The 22,173-nt window shown below is 55.0% G+C and overlaps 1 protein-coding gene across 2 annotated transcripts in view; it reads left to right on the top strand.

Moving 5' to 3' along the window:
* Nucleotides 1–19,665, top strand: part of LOC144731440 (SHC-transforming protein 1-like) — a 35,054-nt gene extending 15,389 nt beyond the window's left edge. For both annotated transcript variants that reach the window (XM_078612479.1, XM_078612478.1), the window contains exons 2-13: nt 2,568–2,786; nt 3,165–3,235; nt 7,873–7,936; nt 8,541–8,660; nt 9,484–9,537; nt 10,113–10,164; nt 11,730–11,856; nt 11,951–12,047; nt 12,880–12,952; nt 13,781–13,954; nt 14,112–14,356; nt 14,884–19,665. In XM_078612479.1, coding sequence (XP_078468605.1) covers nt 2,586–2,786; nt 3,165–3,235; nt 7,873–7,936; nt 8,541–8,660; nt 9,484–9,537; nt 10,113–10,164; nt 11,730–11,856; nt 11,951–12,047; nt 12,880–12,952; nt 13,781–13,954; nt 14,112–14,356; nt 14,884–15,021 — 1,416 coding nt within the window. In that variant the 5' untranslated portion in view covers nt 2,568–2,585 and the 3' untranslated portion in view covers nt 15,022–19,665. The remainder of the gene's footprint in view (nt 1–2,567; nt 2,787–3,164; nt 3,236–7,872; nt 7,937–8,540; nt 8,661–9,483; nt 9,538–10,112; nt 10,165–11,729; nt 11,857–11,950; nt 12,048–12,879; nt 12,953–13,780; nt 13,955–14,111; nt 14,357–14,883) is intronic.
* Nucleotides 19,666–22,173: the final 2,508 nt, after the last annotated feature.

Raw genomic sequence — 22,173 nt, 5'->3', positions numbered from 1 at the left:
AGACCATAAATCCGCTCGACTCGAGATCCGGGTCTAATCGCGGGCAGCGGTTGTCATCCGGTCTTCGAGCCTCGCGGTCCGAGCGGTGCCGGCTCAGCAACCCCCGGCGAGATATTAACTCGGCTAAGCCTTCCGGGCCACCGTCCCCCAGATAAGCTCCTGATCATGGTGATGATTCTCTGAGATGCCCCGCCGTGGTAGGTGGGCAATTCCGTTACGAATTATTGGGTGGTGGGGTGGTGGCACCACAGCGGTGATGCGCGTGTGACCTCGCACCAAGCAGGGTCTGGGTTTGATCTCTGACTCGGACCCTTTTCTGCGTGTGGAGTTTGTACGTTCTACTCCTGATTCTGCAGAGAGTGTGAGTGTTGGTGAGAGCGTCAGTGTGAGTCAGAGTGTGGAGTTCTCTCCCCATATTCCCCGTGGGTTTCCTCTGGGTACTCTGGAGGTTTCCTCCCGTAGCTAGAAAACCCCACACACGGTGTGACCGCTGTTGGCCCAAAAAACATCCCAATGCTGAAAAATTACCGGCAAATTACTCGGAATCTGAATATTTATTTTATACTGCAGGAGGAATCCGATGAGCTATAAAGCTTTTTTTTGCAAATGTCCAGTAGGGGCGGGTAAGAACGTCACAACAACAAACAGGGCAAAAACACGATAGTAGCGCAAAGTACAAGAAAGTTAAACAAATCACCCAAACACAAACAAATAAAACAAAACCATCCCCGTCCGAGTAGGCAAAACCCACTGAGGTGTTAACTTAATTTTCAGAAGCGACCTGGCCACAAATGAAAGCTCAACAAAGTGGAAGCCATCATTTGGACATTCATAGCAGCAAAATTATCTAACTAATCTCAATTGGGATGACACTGCAGCAGCAGCAACAACAGCAGCAGTAGCATCGTGGCCCCGACTGCAGGACCCCTCCTGAACAAGCGTCTTGAGGCTCGACGATGCACTCTCGGCTAAACGAGTGGAATAATAATAATCTTAATCACGGTTATAATAAACTCCGCGACAATTGTACCGTCCGCTTTCCGTCAGCATCGGTATCTATCGCGATGCTTACACACCGATCCTGGCTGTCCGCCTGATGAAGCTAGTTGTAATTACTGGCGAAACGTCGTCCTCGGATTGTAAATGTCGTGGATTTTCTCTCCAACACACAACCGGTTTTGTGCTGTATTAGTAACGAATTGGCACGTTCTGTTGACGTGACAAACCTTACTAGTTGGCTGTGTCGGGTGGTGGCGGGTTTAACGACACATTTATATATTTACGGGATCTAACCCCAACAAACCCTCTTTATTATCGCAATAACCGTCGCTCCGTTTTTTTTGTCCCCTAAAATATTTTCCGTACCGACGAAATATGAAAACGCAAAGAGCCCCGGTCGTTGGAGTTGTAAATAAATAATCGGCTCCCATCTATTAAATTCGTGCTTCGCTAAAGGCATTTAGGAGTAATTGACTGTGCGGCAATTACATGACAAATAGTTTTAGTAATCGGATTATTTATTTTCGTGTAACCGCCAGCACGTGTGTTGTTAGCATGATACGTAATACGTATGTCAAAATCAGCTCAAAGCCTCCCGTAAGTCACGTGACTGAACCCCTCCCCTCTCCCCGCTGCCCGCTGTGAAAACAAACTCTGCCGCCCCTTCTCTCTCCCTCTCTTCCCTCCCCTCTCAGCATCATCATCATCATCACTCTCTCATCCCCCGGGCATTCCTTCTCTGCCTCCTCCTCCCCTTACTGCACCGTCACTCCTTCTCCTGCTGCTCATCTTGAGCCGTGCCCTCCTCTTCAACCATCTCGAGCACCTCCGAACGGGCATCGTCCCCTTCCCTCTCCCACGTATCTCACTCACCCCCCCCCCCCCCCCCGCCTGCTGCCCGCTTCTCCTTTCCCAGACATTCTATCCTCGACTCTGCTGCCACTTCCCGTGGTGCACCGTGGGTACGCGGCGTCGTTGCGATGATCATGAAGGGGCTCACGGCAGGAGGCCGATGTTGAGTAAACTGCAGTTGGTGAAACTCCGCCGCAGGTCGCCGGCCACTCGGAGCGAACACGGACGACGTTTCGAAATGTCGGCCTTTTTGTTCGAAGCGTTACCGATTGTACGCTTGTTCCATGTCGGGCCACACACAATGGTGTATCATGGTGGCAAGGTGTTAACTACCTCGCCTGGTATGCAGGAGGTCGTGGGTTCAATCACGACCATGACGCCTGCTGTATATTTGGAGTTTGCTTGTCTCTCTCCCCGTGGTCATGTGGCCGCTTTACATTTCCACATGATGATGAGCCACTTAATTGGGCTATCATTTTGTGACCAGGTCGCTTCTGGGCCTTACCTGGCAGAATACAAAAATAGTTTAGTTTAATAGAATGTGTTGCATTTTATGAGTTGTGCTTTGTGCACCACTGCCAACACAGTATCACATACATTTTCTTACTCATTTATTTAACGGTACAGACAAATGTTGCGATTGCCAAGTTCCGTGGCTCAAGTCGTGATCCCCTCGCAGAGGAACTGACCGCGCGATCTCCACCGCCAACTCCCAGGATCCTCCGCCGTCAGACATGGACCTCCGTGCCGCCCTGGCCTCCAGGGAGACGGAGGCCGCCGCGGTCGCCGCCACGACCACGGCGCTGGGCGGGCGGCCCGGGCCCTACGGGGCCGACCCGGGGCCCGCCGCGGGGACGGCGGCGAGCAAGGCCGCGGCCGGGTGGCCTCACCCCGTGGAGCGGATCACCGGAGCCGGAGTGTCCTACCTCGTCAAGGTGAGAGTCCCCGCTGCGCCATGGGGCAACTCCGTCTACAGGGGCATGCTGCTTTTATTATTATGACTGATAATACTACTGCGCCTCGCACTGCGCGACGAACCCAGCGACCCAAGTTCGCTTCTCGCTCGCGGCCAACACCGGTGACGAATATCTGAACCGGTCCCGTACCTCCACTAGGTCGACTCGGCCTCAAATGACTACCCAGTGCAGTGTCGTGTAAACATCATCATTGGGGAGACTAAGGAGGCCGGGCATAATGTCGGCCGGCCACCCACTCGCGTGCCCTGCCGGCCTTCATAGGTGGCCGTTAACAACCCCTCGTCCTAACGATGCGTTAAAGGCCACGCGGCGGGGGACCTTTGTCTTTGTGCGCAGTATCTGGGCTGCATGGAGGTGCTGCAGTCCATGCGGGCGTTGCCGTTCAGCACTCGCACTCAGCTGACCCGGTGAGTCTCCACGGCAACCGCGCCTCGCCGCCACGGCAACCGGCCAGGGGATCCCGCGCGAGAGACATTAGCGCCTCGCGATCCATGCAGCCGCGGCGTGGACGGAGCGGCGGCCGGGGTGGGGGGCTCGCGAGTAGGAGGTGAAACTCCAAGGACTCCACCGGTGCAAAGTTCCTTCAGCTCGTTTCCCGCGCCAGATTCGCGAACCAGAGGTCGCCGGTTCGATTCCGTCCCCCGGCGGCGGACGTTGCAACAGTGGATGCGAGTTTTCTCGAATTCAAAATCCTCCCCCCTCCCCACTCCTCCCTCACCGCATCTGTCTACCCAGCCAGCATTGAAAATGGGTTACACCACGGTTTGATCGACAAGGGTCACGGGCGGTGGGGTCGAGAGTGGGTATGCCCATCTCTTCCAAGATGTGTCTGACCATAGGGTTGCCACCTGTCCCGCATTTTAGCTCGGAGCAAGTTGAGGGAGATTGTTTTTCTGGGGATGACCACCACGCATCGTTGCTGCGCCGTCTCCCTTTTCTTTCCTTTTCCGTTCAACAGGGAAGACGAACCGTGCCTACGTGCGGTTGCTGTCACGCTTTCCCACGCGCCCTTGCCACGCGGAGCGCTTCGATCGCCACGGTGACAACGGTGGGCGCCGTAGGCCGCCCTGGGACCTTGGGGCTCGCATAGCGGCTCTGCCCGGGAGGGGGTGCGTTTTGACCGGTAGGGTCGGGGCCGCCGAGGCGGGGTCCTTTAGCGCTCCTTTGAGTCTCCGCGCGATCAATGTAGCCGGCTTTCGATGGGTAATATTCCCGATATCAACGCAACTTGATACTGCGCTACAGTTTGGTTCGTATTGGATCTGTACGTGGAGCCGCCCCTCGGAGTACGGCGAGTTGGGGCGACCGCCCCGGGCCCCGCGGTTTGGGGGGCCCCGCACTTTGACGTCACGGTGTCTGATCTAATTCTTCCAGTTTAGTTTGAAGTCATTGGAGTGGGGGGAGGGAGGCCCACTCGCTGTGGGTTGCCCCGGGCCCCGCACTGACCACGGGAGGGGTCCCGTGGTCAGTCCTGTCTGTACGGCAGTTATTGTGACGATCCGTTTACAGGCGGATGGAGCCGAGACGTTGCCGCTTTCAGCCAGAGGGGGAGGCCAGACGGTGTCAATGAGACTGCAGGAGAGGTCTGCGAAGGGCGTGCGTGTTGACTCCCGCACAGTAGCAACGCAGTACGCCACACAGAGTCTCAAGGCTACATTGGGATGTTTTAAAAAAATATTTAGCGATGGGAGGAGAAACTGGAGAACCCGGAAGAAACCCAAGTAAAACAGGGGGGAGGACAAAACTCCACGCACACAATCAAGGAAAGCCTCACTGAGTCTCAAGGCTCATTTTCAGGAGGGTCCTACCTAGTGTTTGCAGTAGAAGGGGCGATGCTGCTGCTGTACATAACCCCAATTGAGAAATTTGCAGGTAATTTTAATCATTGGGATGTTATGGCCAATAGCAGTTACATTGTTTAGCGATGGGAAAAAAAGAACTCAGAGGAAACCCTTGCAGAATAGGAGGAGAACGTGCAAACTCCAGTCCGAGTCGGGAATCGAACCTATGTCCTTCTTGCGGCAAGGCGCGCTGCCGCCCGACGAGCAGACCGCAGAGTTCGTGCGACGTTCACGGCGCCGGGCAGAAGGAAGGGAGCGAGGGCGCTGCGGACAGTACCCTGCGTGCCGAGCGCGGCACCGCCAGCGGCAGTGGCCCTGACGACCTCGCGACCCCGTGACCTTGGCAGGGTCACCCCTTAAGAGCGCCGACATGAGTCACCCCACTGGCAGACCGGTGGACGCGGAGAGGCGGCGAGAGGAGCCCACCCTCCTCCGCCCTCCTCCACCCGTCATTGTTCTCCTCCGCACCCCACTCAGCCTCCCTCCCTCCCGTGAAGCCTCCATCGATCTCGTCGTCCATTAGCCGGCCTCGTCCTCCCCCCGGCGACCGTTAATGGCCGCAAGCGAAGCCGGTGGGTCGATGAAATCGGAGAGAAAGCCGAGCCGCGGCGCCGTGGCTCCGTGCCACCCGGCCGCGCGGCCCACGGAGGAGGGGACGTGGGTGGCAAGGGCGATGTCAGCGCGGCGGTGACGCTCGCGCCGGGCAGCGTGGAGGGGCCCGAGTTCCATTCCAGACTCGGGCGCCTTTCGACAACAACAACAACAACCTCGCTCAACTCTAGAAACGTTTAGACGATTCTTATCTATGACGGCTTTGACCTTGCTGCCTTGTTGCTGGCTTTTGGAATTCCCTCCCGTCGTCTCTTTCTATAAGATTATTTGGTCAATTCTAGATACCTTACCGAGCCCCGAGACCCTTTTCAAGAGGGTCCTGCCAAGTTTCTTTGTTTCTGCAGTAGGAGGCGATGATGCTTCTGCTGCCGTTGCTCCTGTGTGTGTGTGATCCCAACTAAGTAACGCGGTGGTGATTTTTCAGCGCTACCACGTTTGGCCTAACACCAGTCACGCTGATTGGTGTGGCCATGGTAGGAAACCGGAGAAGGCCAAGGAAACCCATGCGGAGCAGAGGGAGACAACACACAAACTGCACACAACAAAGGCCGATGCCAGTTGCATTGCATTCTTTTTCCAGCTAGAACTTCGATGGTGCTGTTCGCATGACGTTTTTGGCCCGTTTTGCGCCTGTGCTCAACAACTCTGTTACATAGTACACCATTGAGACACAGACGTTATTTTCGTGATCCTGCTCAGTGCCGGATTAAGCTAGTGCGGGTCCTGTAGCATATGTTATAAAGGGGCCCTAAAGAAATAAAAACAAATATTAAAACAATTTTTTTTTACTCGCATAGTAAAGTAATTGTATTTTTTCATTTGCTATACAGCCAGATAATATGACAAATCGCTAACCTTTATCACCCAGTCGTTCATAAAAGTCGAAGGCGGTATAGTACTATCGTAATAGAGCAAGTGCAGAATCACTGAACCGGAATTGATAGCTTGAAAGCATTTAGCGTGGGGCCCTTGAAAGTGCGGGGCCCGTAGCTACTACACGTGTAGCTACTTGTGCTGCTGCTACAGCATTGGCAGTGGCGGTGCCCCAAGCGCAATTCACGACAAGAAACCCCGACAACGTTTCTCGCACGTGGGCTTTGTTATCTCAGCTGGCGAAGCCCCGCTGAGCCACGCAGCTCTGTGGCAAGGTCGGCCACCAGCCCAGGACCGTCGCCGATGGCGGCGGTTACAGGACATTGCAGCTACATAAGCGTTACAGAGAGATCCATAGAGTAACATAGAGACCCATAGAGTTACATAGAGATCCATAGAGTTACATGTAGATCCAGAAAGTTACATAGAGATCCATAAGAGTTACATGGAGACCCACAAAATTACATAGAGACCCATAGAGTTACATAGAGACACATAGAGTTACATAGAGACACATAGAGTTACATAGATACCCAAAGAGATACATAGAGACCCATAGAGTTACATAGAGACCCATAGAGTTACATAGAGATCCATAGAGTGTGGAGGGAACGTGCAAACTAACGCGAGCTAAAACAATCAATTATCCACACGGAACCCTAACTGCTAAAACTTGACACTCGTCAAAACACAGTGGCCTTAGAAGGAAAACAATATATAATATATATAATAGGCGACGTTTCGGGCAATGGCCAATACTTCATGGCATGTAAACGGAGAGGTCAGAAAAGGTTTAAAACGACTGGATGCACAGAGAACGGTGCGGGCGTGATAAAGCCGCACGAATATCCAGGAAACACGATCGACGCTGCTGCTGATGCCGCTGCTGCTAATGCCGCTGCTGCTGATGCCGCTGCTGCTGATGCCGCTGCTGCTGATGCCGCTGCTGCTGATGCCGCTGCTGCTGATGCCGCTGCTGCTGATGCCGCTGCTGCTGATGCCGCTGCTGCTGATGCCGCTGCTGCTGATGCCGCTGCTGCTGATGCCGCTGCTGCTGATGCCGCTGCTGCTGATGCCGCTGCTGCTGATGCCGCTGATGCCTTGCATGCCGCTGATGCCGCTGCCGCTGATGCCGCTGCTGCTGATGCCCCTAATCCCTTGCATTATTCACGTGCCCCTGTTGTGCATCTCACGTGACAGAACCTCCCCGAAGCTGGTAGCTTGCAAGGACCATGTCCGTCCGTATTCATCATCGCCCGTTCGTATTAATCGCCCCAGTTGTTTGCTCTGCGGCGAGATTGTGAATGGCCTGGGCCACGTCATGGGAACGTGATATTTCCACCGCTGCCTGTTCAGGGCTGGAAACGTGAGATGAGAAACCAACGCCTTGATGGTCATGTAGGCAGAACATCACTTTTTACTTCTTGTGTGTGTACGTGTGTATCTTTGTGTATCTGTGCCTTTGTGTGTATCTTTGTGTATGTGGCGAGCGGCGGTGTCGCGGTTCTCACGCTGCACTACGAAGCCGGCGACCCGAGTTCGATTCCCGCTCACGGCCAACACCAGTGACGATTATCTTAACGGGTCGTGGCAACATCGCACCCCTCGTGCGCCGTACCGGCCTTCATAGGTGCTCGCAAACAGCACTCGCCCCAGCCGCCTGTGTAGGCTACACGAGAGATCTTTTGCCTTTGCGCGTGCGTGTGTGCGTGTCCCAGGGAGGTGATCGCGCGTGTGAGCGAGGCGTGTCCCTCTACCAAACCCGGCCTCAAGAAGCGCAAGGCGAGTATACCGACCGAGTACAGCATCGTGCAGCAACACGAAGCCTCTCTCCCTAAACCTGCTCAAGCCTCCCGTGCGCCACGTGACTTCTGCGTGGCTCCGCCCCCCCCACCACACTCTGAATCCCTCCCCTCTCTCCGTTGCCGCCCGCTGCGAAAACAGACTCCGCCACTCCTCCGTGCAAGCTCCCTTCTACTCGCTCCTCTCTGCCTCTCTCATCATCGTCGTCATCATAATTTCCCTCTCATGGCCAGCATGTACGTTGAACTTCTTTCGCACCGTACGTAGCTAACAAGCGCTAATCGGAGGTGCGGTGGAAGTTCTAGAGAAATTTGTTTTCAAACTACATTTAAAAGTGCCTACTAGCTCCAGTAGATTTCTAATGTCGGAAGGAAGAGCGTTCCAGACGGCCACAGAAGCGCACGATGCGCTTTCAGATGATCAGCATCGCCCCCTACTGCAAAAATAAGGAAACTTGGCAGGACCCTCTTCAAAAGGATCTTGAGACTCAGTGAGGCTGTAGTGTAAACAAGCGACATCATAACAATAACAATAATCATCCACGTGTGGTTTGGACTGTTTGTGTGTGCGGCGTCCCCTGCAGCCTGTGGACAAGGCCGTGGAGGAGGCCCTGGGGCCCACCAACCAGAGCTTCTCAGGCCGCAGCATCACGCTCACCATCAGCCTGGGCAACGTGAGCCTCACCACCGTGGACGGAAAGCAGGTTCGGGCCACACACCGCTAGCCTCACCACCACCGGCCTCACCCCTCCGGCCTCACTCCTCCGGCCTCACCCGCAGTCGCCTGCCAACACCATCAGCCACACCGCCAGCCAGGGACATCGGCAGCTCACCTCCGGCCTCACCGCCAGCTCACCATCAGGCAGTCATATCGGCAGTTCGCCTTCAGCCACGCTTCCAGCCACACCGCCAGCCTTCCACGAGCACACCACCAGCCAGCCACACTTCCAGCCGCACCTCCAGCCTCTCACCGCCAGCGTCGTCGCCCTTCGGCCACGCCGGAATTTCGCTGCCAACCACACCGACAGCCAGAGCCATCCCTAGGGGTACCATCATCGCTCCCTGCTGCTAGACCGAGTCGCCTTGCGCCACTGGGCGTGCCCTCGTCGGCGCTCGTGCGTAACGTGACCCACGTCGCCCCCCTCCTCGCGCCCCCCACCCCCGTGGGAAGCCGTGTTGTGCGGTTTGCTATCGCCCGTCGCCGGGATTGCACGAGGAAGCCAGGACGTATGGCCGTGGGACCCTCAATCGGCCCTCCTGTGTTTGACGCCTGCGCTGCCACCCCATTGGTGCTGCCGCCGTTCCTCCGGAGTGACGTCCCGTCCCAGCAGGGCCCTCCGCTGCTGTCGTCCTTCACGACGGTCGGCGTGTCATCTTCGCCGAGCCGGTGGTCGGTGCGATCGAGCCCGAGCGCCAGTCCGTGTACCAGTGTACACGGCCTCGCGTGCCCCCGGTTAGCAGTGGGGCTGTAATAGGCGACGCGATCTCCCCAAGAGTGTTCATCACCTCTGCCCGTTCTGTTCGCAGATCATCGCCACCCATCACATGCAGTCCATCTCGTTCGCGTCGGGAGGCGACATGGTGAGGACGAGGAGGCTCGTGTAAGGCAGCGGCTGCCGATGGTTCTCTCTCGCGGGGTGCTCGGGTCCCGTTGTGGAGGAGCCGAGAGGCCACCGCTGGCCGTGGAGGCAGCTGAGGGTTGGCGGATCACACATTTGCGAAAGTCGATACCAGCGGGAGTCGGGGCCGCTGTCTCTCCCGGCTTGCAAGGGTGCGATGGTAGTCCAGCAAGCGGGTTAATTCCCAGCTGTACGGGGATCGAGGGTTGCCCCCTCGCACATGTGGGTTTCTCCGGCTATTCAGGTTTTCTCCCACGTGTACGACCACTCATTATAAATTAAATTGGCCAAACATACCAATATAGGACCACAAAGCTTGGGCAATTGTTGCCACTAACATTCTGGCTGCCTTCCCGACACTTGCTCGTGATTTCCCGCATCTCTGAATCAGTCTTTTCTCTCTCTCCCGCTCTCTCTCATTCACTCTGAGAGTGAACGAGCGTCGCACGCAACACAGCTCGCGAGTGCCAATTCGTCACGGCACCTTTGACGTGCGAACGATCTCGCGCCAACCGCCCGCGTTTTCTGTCGCCGCAGGACATGGCCGACTACGTGGCGTACGTGGCCAAGGACCCGGTCAACCAGAGAGGTGAGTCCAAGCCGGACCCCGCGCCCGCTGTCTCCCCGGCACCACCTCGGTGTCGGACCGCCACGCCGCCCAAAATCCTCCTTGGGAATAGATGTTTTTATCTTAAACGTGGTAGATTTAGAATTGATACGATGAGTCCTATTTACGTTGGGGATGCTCCCCGGAAAAACGAGATTTTTGGCAAAACGACATAAATTGAAACCTGCTTTACCATTGACTTAATGGTTTAAATTTTAGGATGCGTTCCAGGGAGGGTATTTTTTTAGTTGTTAAAATTTTGCTGACTAAATATTAAATAAATACCAAAAGAAATAGAACAAATATTACCCAAAAAGATGTAATATGAGAAGTTTAAATAAATAATATAACTTCTTACGGAGTACAGCGACTCCTCTACTTATGAACGAGTTAGGTTCCAGAGATCTGTTCGTTAGTCGATTTGTTCGTGAGTCCAACTTTACCCCTATCGATGCCAAACGTGTAGTTCGGCATGTACACTAAACACGGGGAATGGCTTTAAACGTTATATAATCTCCTGCAGATGTAGATGCCACTGGTTCCTCACGTTCTGCAGATGTAGATGCCAGCACCGCCAACTATTGCGCGGCGGTTGAACTTATGGCTCTCGGTCCAAACAGGGCATTGGACATATGGACCAGGTTGTTTGTATCTCTGAAAGTTCGTAAGTAGAGGAGTCTCTATCATCAGCAGCGGAGGTGGCATTCAGAGAAGGGGGAGCAGTGTTCCAGTGTGGCGATGTTGTCACCGCTGAGTCCGAAATGCCCGCTTGGGGGCGCTGTAGCATTGTCCGTCACCGCACGCCACCCAAACACACCGCGTTATTTTCTTTCACATTTTAAACGCAGCGAGTCCAACGCATTGCGAATCGAATTGCGTTCCCTAATTCGTTGGCGACGTTGTCGTGAAGCAACGTAAATGGGAGCAACGTAAACGGAGAACTTACTGCGATAGTTACTCTTTGGTTTTTTCGGTAAAGTCACGTAGGTGAAAATAAAATAAACTTCAAATCTAGAATTACTGCGATAGGTTTTAAAAAAAAAATTGCGCTGGTCATTCGGTGACCGGACTGGCACCACCACCAAGACGCTGTGCTAAGCCCAGCGATATGAGCAGACGCTGCGTCTGCTTCACGTACAATCCGTGAGTCCACGTAAAAAATAAAAGCCTTTCTCACACAAGCCATCAGCCGTGCGGCCTTCGGGGAGTTCCGAATTTCAGCAGGATTGATTCAAGATAAGCAAACACTGGACCACCGATTTTGACACTCGGTGTTTCATCAGCAGAGTCAGGCTTGGCTTGAAGCAACGCTCGTGAACTGCCGATCTTAGAGCCGAGTAGCCTCTGTTTACGCCATGTGCCCTAGTCCTGGTCACAGGACTAGGCTTCGGGCCGAGCGGAGCGAGTTAATGCTCCCTCCTTCTCTCACACTTGGACATCACCCTGCGTCTCCTCCTCCCCTCCCCCCAACCTCGTCTTCCTCTGACTGCTGCGGACACGGTCTCCTCGCCCCCCGTTTATCACCCGTCCGGCCGCCCGCTCCTCAGCGTGCCACGTGCTGGAGTGCGGGGAGGGCATCGCCCAGCAGGTGATCGGCACCATCGGCCAGGCGTTCGAGCTGCGCTTCCGGCAGTTCCTGCAGAGCCCCGGCCCCATGCGCACCGGCCACGACAGGTGGGCGGCCTCACCGTCACGAGAGATCGTCGGTATGGTGTAGCCACTGCGCGGCACGTCGCAGCGCCGGTTTCACCTGCGTTGTGCGCGGCAGGGGCTCGGAGGACGAGCGGGACCCTCGCTGCAACTACTACAACAGCGTGCTGGGCAAGGAGCCTCCGGCAGGGGGCCTGCTCGACGCTCGCCTGCAGGTCCGTCCGTGCGCCGTCTATTTCACAGATGTCCGGTAGTTCACCCATGCAGCACAGGGGCGAACACACACACGCCACACAAAGACCCCCCGTATAGCCTTAGCATACTGTTGGGGAAAGTGCTGTGCTGGCACAGCACACGACGGGGCGGGTGGCCAGCACCACGCCCGACTGCCTTTGTCTCCCCAGTGGCGATGTTTACACACAGCACGAGGTACTCATTTGAGGCTGAGTCGACCTCGGAGAGGCCCAGATATTCATCACTGGTGTTGGCCGTGAGCGGGAATTGAACTCGGGTTGCCGGGCGCAGCGCGCTAACCACTGCACTACCGATCAACCCACTCCGCACACGCATACATTCTCACTCCACAAACACCCCCACTCCACACACGCACACTCCCTCACTCCACACACGCACACACTCCACACACGCACACACTCTCACTCCACACACGCACACTCACTCCACACACGCCGACACCCCCACTCCACACACGCACACACTCCACACACGCACACACTCTCACTCCACACACGCACACACTCTCACTCCACACACACACAGACCCTCACTCCACACACGCACACTCTCTCACTCCACACACACACAGACCCTCACTCCACACACGCACACTCTCTCACTCCACACACACACAGACCCTCACTCCACACACGCACACTCTCTCACTCCACACACACACACACTCTCACTCCACACACACACAGACCCTCACTCCACACACCAAAACCCACCGCGCGTTCGCAACAACAATAAGCGTCGCAGGAGCTGTGCGTGTGCCTGTTTCTTCTTCCTCGGTCCGCGTGGACGCAGCTGAGTGTGGTGCACACGGAGGGGCTTCCCTTGCTCGAGATTCCGGTCAGCTGCAGCCCGGGCAGGAGGAAAGGCAAGTAGTCGTCACTGCTAAGATTTACTATCCCAATTATTGTTGCGTTTTTTTTTATTCTCATGGGTCCCCCTGAGTTATGATCCCCGTTGCGCGATCGGCACCGTGGTGTCGGGAGAACGAGATGCAATCGGAAGCCGCAGTGAGCAGTGTATCACCCCGTGTCTGAGGAATATCCCTAGAAAAGCGATGTCACGGAATTCCTTCTGGGGCTCATCGCCGATATAAAAATATTTTTGTAATTTGTAACGTGTGCAGTGTCGCGCTCGCTCTCAAAGAGACAAGGAGAGAGAGAGAGAGAATGATTCGGAGGCGTAGGACACCACAGACTGACGCTACCAATAATTGCCCAAGCTTGCTGGCCCTACATTGGGACGTTTGTCCAACTCCACGAGGGAGCGTTTGTACAGCGACAGGCCAACTTATCTCGACAAGGGCCGCGGCCCTGTACACGCCCCGTGAAGAGTGCCTGCCGCGTGCCGGTTTAAACCGCTTTACATCTCACGCGGCTGGAATTTGGCCACGTTGAGTGAAAAAAAAATGTTTGCGCTTAAACTTACACGATTCTATCCCCCGTCGCGCCGTCGGTGCTACATTGTGGGATGAGAAGGGTTTCCTCCTGCACAAGAATTGGTTGACACCTCGATTACACATGTATTTATTTACCAAGTGAAGCCCACTGAGCTATTGGCTACATAAAGAACCACAGAGGTTGGGCAACTGTTGGCAGCGAAAAATCCGCGGTGGCGCGTTCATCGTCACTCTCACGATAACGGAGGCTACACGGGGGGGCGGTGGGGGAACCTCCGTGTTTGTGAGTGCGCGCAGGCGTGGGCCTCGTGTCGTGGGACCGCCCGACCATCCCCGAGCCCCCGGCGGCCGAGCCTGGAGGCCGCTGCTACGTGAACACGAGGCTCGGCGGCGGGGCCGCGGCGGGGGACGCCGCCCAGCGACGCCCGCTCGCCGCCACCGCCGCGTCCCCCCGCGACGCCTTCGACATGCGTGAGTGGCGCCGCAGCAGCAGCAGCGGCAGCGACATCGGTTGGCAGCTCGCTGGTTGCTCATCGTGTCTCTGAAGGCACGGGGTGCTGATGGCACGCCCCTGTCTCTCTCGACGCCGACGACTAACGCAAAACCCGGCGGCGTCCTGTCCCGGCAGGGCCGTTCCACGACGCGCTGGCGCCGCCGCAGGGGGTCCCGGCGAGCGGCGGCGGCGTGGACGCCGCCCTGCGCGCCGAGACCTGGTACCACGGCCCCATCGCCCGCAAGGACGCCGAGACGCTGGTGCGGCGCGACGGGGAGTTCCTGGTGCGCGCCAGCACCAGCAGCCGCGGACAGTTCGTGCTCACGGGGTCGCAGGGAGGCCTGGCGCGGCACGTGCTGCTCGTGGACCCGACGGGCGTGGTGAGCGCCGGCGCCGCTTGGCGGAACCCCGATTGAGTTTTAGAACGACAACTCGGGACGGTGCGGAGAGAGACGCGGCGCGTGCGGGTTGCCGGAGCAGCCCTGGAGGCTACGGCGGGGCAGCAGCGTGGAGGCAGCGCAGCGACTCCAGTGCCTCTCTGTGGAGTTCTCTGCGTTCTCTGTCTCCCCCTGTTCCGCATGGGTTCCTCCGTGGTTCCCCGGTTTCCTCCCATGGCTAAAAAACATCCAATATAATTCGTGTTGGCCAAATATCCCAATGTTGCAGGAATCTCCTGAAAGTCTTCTGGACTCAATGGTGGCTTTCGTCGCTTGATGGTTGGTGAGCCACATGTTCCTGGGAGGCTCAGAATTGTGAGCGCTGGGTTGGCAACCACTGAGATGGTGGATTCCAACCTCGATAGCCACCTTGGATTCCAACAGAGCAGCAGCGACTCTGATGATTTTGTTTGTATAAATCGTGTGGTGTTTCACGATTGTGGGTGTTGCGTGCGTGCGTCGGCGTGCAGGTCCGCACTAAAGATCACCGCTTCGACAGCGTGAGCCACCTGATCCGCTACCACCGTGACTTCCGACTGCCCATCATCTCGGCCGGCAGCGAGCTGTGCCTCGTGTGGCCCGTGGAGAGAAGGCAGCCGCTGCCATAGCGCCCGCCCACCGCCAGCCAGCCTGCCAGCCAGACCACCCGCTCGTCCGCCAGAACGCCCGCCTGTCAGCCAGACCAGCCACACTCTCGCCAGCCCATCCCCCTGCAAGCCCACCTGCCCGTCCGCCTGCCCACACACATTCTCGCGACCTTGCCTGTCTGGCCAAACACACGAGCACACCACACACACACGCGTGCGTGCGCGCGCACATGCACCGGCAAGTATGGCCGTGCACATTTCGAAGGGCCTCACAACGTGGCCTGTTTTTGTCGTTCACCGATGAATAAGGGAGGGGTGGGGGGGCACTGAGTGGCATCCCGTCCCAGCATCCTCTGGGCAGCCCCGCTGGCAAGGGAGGTGTGCGTCAGGGGCAAGCTGATGATGGCAGTCACGACACGGCCACGCTGCAGCATGCACAGTTGGGGGGCAGTCGCCGCTAGCGAGCGCCTATTAACGTCTGCACGGCACGCGCGAGGTGACGGTATGGCCGAGGTCGTACCACGCGCCCCCCCCCCCCTTCGTCTTCCCAATGCCGATGTTTACACGCCACCGACAGGGGCGCCCTTTTTAAGGTCGAATCGACCTGGGGGAGGTCGACCAGCGATTCCGATATCGATCACCGCCGACGAACTCGGGCTACCAATATCAGGGATATCGCCCTGCTGTCGCTTAAAGGCCCCGCCTCTACCTTATAGGCCCCACCTCTACCTTACAGGCCCCGCCTCTATCTTACAGGCCCCACCTCTACCTTACAGGCCCCGCCTCTACCTTACAGGCCCCGCCTCTACCTTAAAGGCCCCGCCTCTACCTTACAGGCCCCTCCTCTACCTTACAGGTCCCGCCTCTACCTTGCAGGTCCCGCCTCTACCTTATAGGCCCCGCCTCTATCTTATAGGCCCCGCCTCTATCTTATAGGCCCCGCCTCTACCTTACAGGCCCCGCCTCTATCTTACAGGCCCCACCTCTACCTTACAGGCCCCACCTCTACCTTAAAGGCCCCGCCTCTACCTGATAGGCCCCGCCTCTATCTTATAGGCCCCGCCTCTATCTTATAGGCCCCGCCTCTACCTTACAGGCCCCGCCTCTACCTTACAGGCCCCGCCTCTACCTTACAGGCCCCGCCTCTACCTTATAGGCCCCACCTCTACCTTACAGGCCCCGCCTCTATCTTACAGGCCCCACCTCTACCTTACAGGCCCCGCCTCTACCTTACAGGCCCCGCCTCTACCTTACAGGCCCCGCCTCTACCTTAAAGGCCCCGCCTCTACCTTACAGGCCCCGCCTCTACCTTACAGGTCCCGCCTCTACCTTGCAGGTCCCGCCTCTACCTTACAGGCCCCGCCTCTATCTTATAGGCCCCGCCTCTACCTTACAGGCCCCGCCTCTATCTTACAGGCCCCACCTCTACCTTACAGGCCCCACCTCTACCTTAAAGGCCCCGCCTCTACCTGATAGGCCCCGCCTCTATCTTATAGGCCCCGCCTCTATCTTATAGGCCCCGCCTCTACCTTACAGGCCCCGCCTCTACCTTACAGGCCCCGCCTCTACCTTATAGGCCCCACCTCTACCTTACAGGCCCCGCCTCTACCTTATAGGCCCCGCCTCTACCTTACAGGCCCCGCCTCTACCTTAAAGGCCTCGCCTCTACCTTACAGGCCCCGCCTCTACCTTACAGGCCCCGCCTCTACCTTAAAGGTCCGACCTTTTTCGCCTGGCCTTTGAGCGACACCGAGCTTGGCTCCACGCTTCAGAGTCGCCATCTGCAAAATGTATCGTGCGCATTACAGAATTGCATTATCATTGTTATGAAAAGGTCACTTGGACTTGCCGTCGCCATATAAAGAAGATAACGTTGCGTCTATTACAGGGACTCCTCTACTTATGAACACTTGACTTAGGAACTTTCAGATATTTGAACAAACCTGTCCATATGTCCAGTTGCCTGTTTGGACCGAGGGTCGTAATTTCAACCGCCACGGAATAGATGGCGGTGGTGGCATCTACATCTTCAGAACGTGAATAACTGTGTGGGATCTACACCTACAAGAGATTATGCAACTTTTAAAGACATTCCCCGTGTTTATTGTACACGCCGTCCAACATTTTTGGAATCAACAAGAGTAAAGTTGGACTTACGAACAGACCTCTGGAACCTAACTCGTAAGTAGAGGAGTCCCTGTCCTCATCGAATTCCATTCCGAGTCTCGCCCGTCTGTGCGTGGTGAAAACAAAATATCGTTTAAAATGTATGCCATTTATATGCGAGCACTATGCTAACGCAACCCCGAGGCTAATGGGGCAAATCGATTTGTACATACGAGACGGAACTAATGGGAAAACGATGCAGACTGTACGGTGAAAATGTCAAAATTGCGAGCCTCATCTATTTATCTCTATCTAGATTAGCTCAAGCCTCCCATAAATTACGTGGCTTCTGTGTGGCCACCCCCATTCTGAAACGCCCCCCTCTCCTCCCCGCCCCGCCCACTGTGAAAACAGACGCCGCTCGTCCGTGCAGTAGTGACACGGACCTTGTGTAGCCTCTTCCGATAATCTTTCCTGATCCTTTCTTCCCATGTCTCTGTTCCTTTTCCATCATTTTCTTCTTATTTCCCATTATTTCAATTATCTCTTCCCCTTGCCTTTAATTTTCTCTCCTCGCATGCATTGCATCATCGACTCTACGGAGACAGAGTCGCTAGTCACGACAATTTGTCTAAATGCCAGAGTTTTTGTTTTCATTCATCCCTCGGGATGTGGGCGTCACTGGCAATCCAGACATGATTGCCCATCCCGAGTTGCGCTGAGAAGGCGGTGGTGGTGGTGATGGATCTCAGTCTTCTCCTTGAACTGCCCCAGCTGCCCTTGTGTCGAGGGGTGCCACCCTCACAATTCCGCTTGTGCCCGGGAGCTACAGGATTATGACCAAGCGATGATGGAGAGGCCACAGATGTAATTTCGTGACTCTCACCAAAGCAGCCGCACTAAGGACAGTATTATACACACGTTCTTCGCTTTAAAATTCAACCGATTATTAATGAGCAGCAGCAGCCAGCCTTTGGACTCAGATAACAAGGGGGACATGTTGTAGGAAGAGAGGGGAACCACATCGGGAGACGAAAAGCGGTGAGCGTAGAATAGGTTTGCCACCTTTCCCACTCGACCAACCCCGCACATGTTTCTCAGATGGCACGAGGCCCATCAACAACTGTGCAGGGTAACTGCAATAAAGTTCAACACAATACCGGTACCAGATCTCATTACAAATCAATTCCTTCCGCCCGAACTCTCTCTGTGTGAGCCGTGACCTTTCTCAAAGACGTCAGCGATCATGGCCTTTCCACCATTTATCTCTGTCCGTGATGCTCATCCAAGGACTTGGCATTCGATCCTCCCAGTTGCATGCAATTATTCAAATTGCTTACGTAACTGAACTCGCTGTCTTTCCTGGCTTCTTGCGGGACCTCTGATGTTAACCGTCAAAACCACATTTACATTCATTCTCTTGTTCTCACATTAAACATCCAACTTTGCCTTTCTATCATCAATTTTAATTTGCTATTTTTGTACGTTGCTGCTATCTGCATTATGGACACGGATGCCAATTCCAGAACTGTCCCCGGTCAAACCCAGACAGGTGGCAACCCTGTGATGGAAGGACCAGGGGCAGGTGACCGAGGGGCAGAACGAGAGAGGGGTGGTGAGGAGTGGTGAACCGATCTACGGGGGGTTGTGGAGGGGACGTGGGGATGTTGACACAGGACAGGAGTAGAGAAAGAGGATGAGGGAGACGATCCCACAAGCATGGGGGTAATGCCATCAAGAATGAACAGCCCTGTAGACTGCAAGTGCAGTCGCGTGGCCGGGTCGGCATCGGCCCTGGTGCAACCAATTAAACTGCCCCCTGTCAATTTTCTTCTTTCGTAGCCCGGTGCCTGGGACCCCTGCGGTGGCCGCGTGTGCCCCGGTGCAGTTGCACCGCCTGCACACTCGATAGCCACGCCAACTGCCGCAGCGCGGTGCCGCTCGCTGCCAGGGAGGCAATCTGACGTTGTGCTTGGGCACGGTATTCACCTGCCACGACAGCCCCCCCCCCCCCTCCTCGATATCCTCTCCATCATAGGCCACCACCGCAAACCCGATCACCGGGCACGCGAGACACGTTTACACCCTCGTCAATCCGGAGCGGTCGGGAGTGGAAATTAAATATTTAGCACCCGGACCAGACCTCGATATTTAAACCTCGATACGATGTGTTCCGGCTCAAAAGCACAAAACTCCTCGAGCCGCTATTCTTTTGACAAAAAAGAATTACATTAGGAGAAACGGGCCGCTCGCGATCGCGGTGCTTTGAGTTTCCAGCTGGTTACGGCCACTGCGGCCAGCGATGGGGCCAGCTCACAGCACTAGTAAGTGCCTTGGTTCTGTGAATATGAAAGAGAGAGGGAAAAATCCGAGTCAAGATTTTGTACAAAGGTTCGAAACGGTCAATTTTTTGGGCTGTGTTGGAGGTCAAATTCCCACCAGCCTGGGCCTCAGCTGGTCATCGTGCTCGCCTTTAAAACCTGGAATAGTAAACGTTAAAACTGGACAATGTACTTACACGGACATGTATGAATTTCTTAAATAAAATTACTCGTGGAATGTTTTGTGAACGCGCGTGCGTGCGTGCGTGCACGAGTTGTTGATTTGTTTTCTTGGTGCGTACGAAAAGGAAACCCCCAAAGCGTTCTCGTGGAGGACTTGGCACGTGCGGCCCCCCTGTCAATCCACTGCTGGATAAGGGTCTCCTTCCCCCATGCCGTGCGCGTTGTCCTTGAGCAGAGAGCAAGTTTCACAGTGAAACTCTTCACCGGTGGTTTCACACCACTGCCACTCTTGCTGCCCAACCCATGGCATCGGCAGCTGCCCTCTAGCAGACCGGTGCGTGCATGGCGGTTGCCCAGAATGGTGTCGCTGGTAGTTTTCCACAGCGTACGGGGATGTATTTAAGTCGTAGGGCGTACGCCAATGTTATCGGTTCAGCCGGTGGGTTCTTAACCTTTACTGCAGCCTTGCACCCCCTTTGGTTCTCAATCTTAAAACAAAATGTATAATGTTCATAACTACACGGGGTTTGATGAAACAGAGTAGTTGTATTTACGTACCCCGTGTTTAATTTGTGTTTAGATGATGTACCTTAAACAAATCTGGCCATGTCACGCACCCCCAGAAAGAGCATCTCGCACCCCAGGTTAAGAATCTCTGGGTTACATAATCGGGCTTCAAAATTTGTTCCATTTTGGAAATGTCAGGTAATGGTTATAATCATTGCTTTTTTGTTATTTGAAAATTTAACCTGGCCTGAATAGTACAGTTTACCGAGCGGTCGCTTTCCATCATTTAAAATGTCAAGGTTTATTGAAACGTAACATAGAATACCAAACTGGGCAGCACAGCATAGGACACAGTGGCCTTGGACACTGCCAGCGCCCCCAAGCTTATCGCGTTCCCCACCGACATGGAATCAGAATCTTTATTTTATTCATACCAGAGGAATCCGATGAGCTATAAAGCTATTCTCACACAAGTCTTGTAAGCCCCCTTAAGGCGTGCCACTTGTGCAGCAAGGCCACTCGGGAGATAACCACTCCCAATGGACTCATCTCCCAATTATTCAGTATCAATCTAGCGGGCGCAGATTATCAATGCGTGCCACGACGCGTCTCCAACAAAGTACGTGCGGCACAAATTGTCGACTTAACCCGTGATTGCATGTGCACAATCGGCACGTGTGGCGAGAAATGCATCAAACGTCTACAACCGTATTATCGTGACAGCATCGATGGTGGCGGGCAACGTTGCACGTGGCTGTAAGTCACCGCCGTGTTGTGGAACAGCAGCAGCGAGGGGTTGGTGGATCACATGCAGATGTTACGAAACGCCCTGGCTCGCCAGAAGGCGGGACAAGTGTAGTGACATCGCTGGATGTCACCAGGCTGTGGGTGCAGTGCCGGCCCTGCAGGTCAGGGTGTGTGGGTGCCGACCAAAGGGGAAGGTCGGGTGAGGCCATGGCACTCTGGTTGACCCGGGAGGACACGTGACCGGTTAAGTGGACAGAGGGGCCCCCAGAGGGGGCTAGGGGGGTCACGTGATTGGGGCCCAGGTCCTTCCCGAGGGTGCTAGAAGGTGGGCGTGGCCAAGGGCGGAGCCGGCCACGCCCACAGAGAATATCGGCCGGGTCCCGAGAGGGACCGCCGGGGTTGTTGTTCATCCCGGGAAAGAAACCCTTCGTCTGCGATCTCCGTTCTACGAGTCTTCCAGCACGTGGACCCGGGCAGATGCTGTTGGTCCCGGGTCCGTAGTAACAGTTACGTGGTAACTAGTGTAGTAACTAGTGTAGTAACTAGTGTAGTAACTAGTGTAGTAACTAGTGTAGTAACTAGTGTAGTAACTAGTGTAGTTAGCCGGGTGGTCACCACCCGAGGTTGTTATTCTGTTAAGGGGAAGTTACCCTGTATGTTGGAACTAAATAAAATGCGTTACCTCCAAAGTCTACGTCTGCGACTCTCACAAGCAACAATGTGGACTCCATCTGTTCCATTTGGAAGGGGATACAGCGTTTCCCCCTCGCACGAGTGGGGTTTTCTCCGGGTGCTCCGATTTCCTAACACGTGTATAGCCGACCGATAATTGGGTTAAGAACTACGGCACAAGGGGCTGTATGATGTCCCTCAAAGTCCATATCCTTGATGCTCCTCTTGATAAATTCAAGGAGAACATGGGATTGTACTCGGAGGAGCAAGGCGAGCGCTTCCACTAGGATAGACTGGACTTTGAACGCCGCTACCAAGGACAGTATAACGAGAACATGATTGGAGACTACATTTGGGCGTTGATTCGTGAATTTTATTTACAGTATAATCGGAAATCTCGAAAAACAACTCACTTCTAAATCTTTTGTAGTAATTTTTGTATTACTTTAGTATAAATACGTGTTCATTTTGATTCATATGTAGTTTTTTTCTGACTTTATGTGAACGAAAAGACACAAATTCGCCCGTTTTCTCATTGAAAATAGGTTAAGTTCAAACTGTTATTTGCTTTTGTGTCCTGGTCACAAAAGCAAAATTTGTGGGGAATAATAGTCATTTTATATACCTTTTAGGCATA

Source organism: Lampetra planeri, chromosome 39 (genome assembly GCF_965212315.1).
Source record: "Lampetra planeri chromosome 39, kcLamPlan1.2.h2, whole genome shotgun sequence".
Taxonomy (NCBI): domain Eukaryota; kingdom Metazoa; phylum Chordata; class Hyperoartia; order Petromyzontiformes; family Petromyzontidae; genus Lampetra; species Lampetra planeri.
The sequence above is the reverse complement of the archived record's forward strand: the minus strand, read 5'-3'. Positions and strand labels throughout refer to the sequence as shown.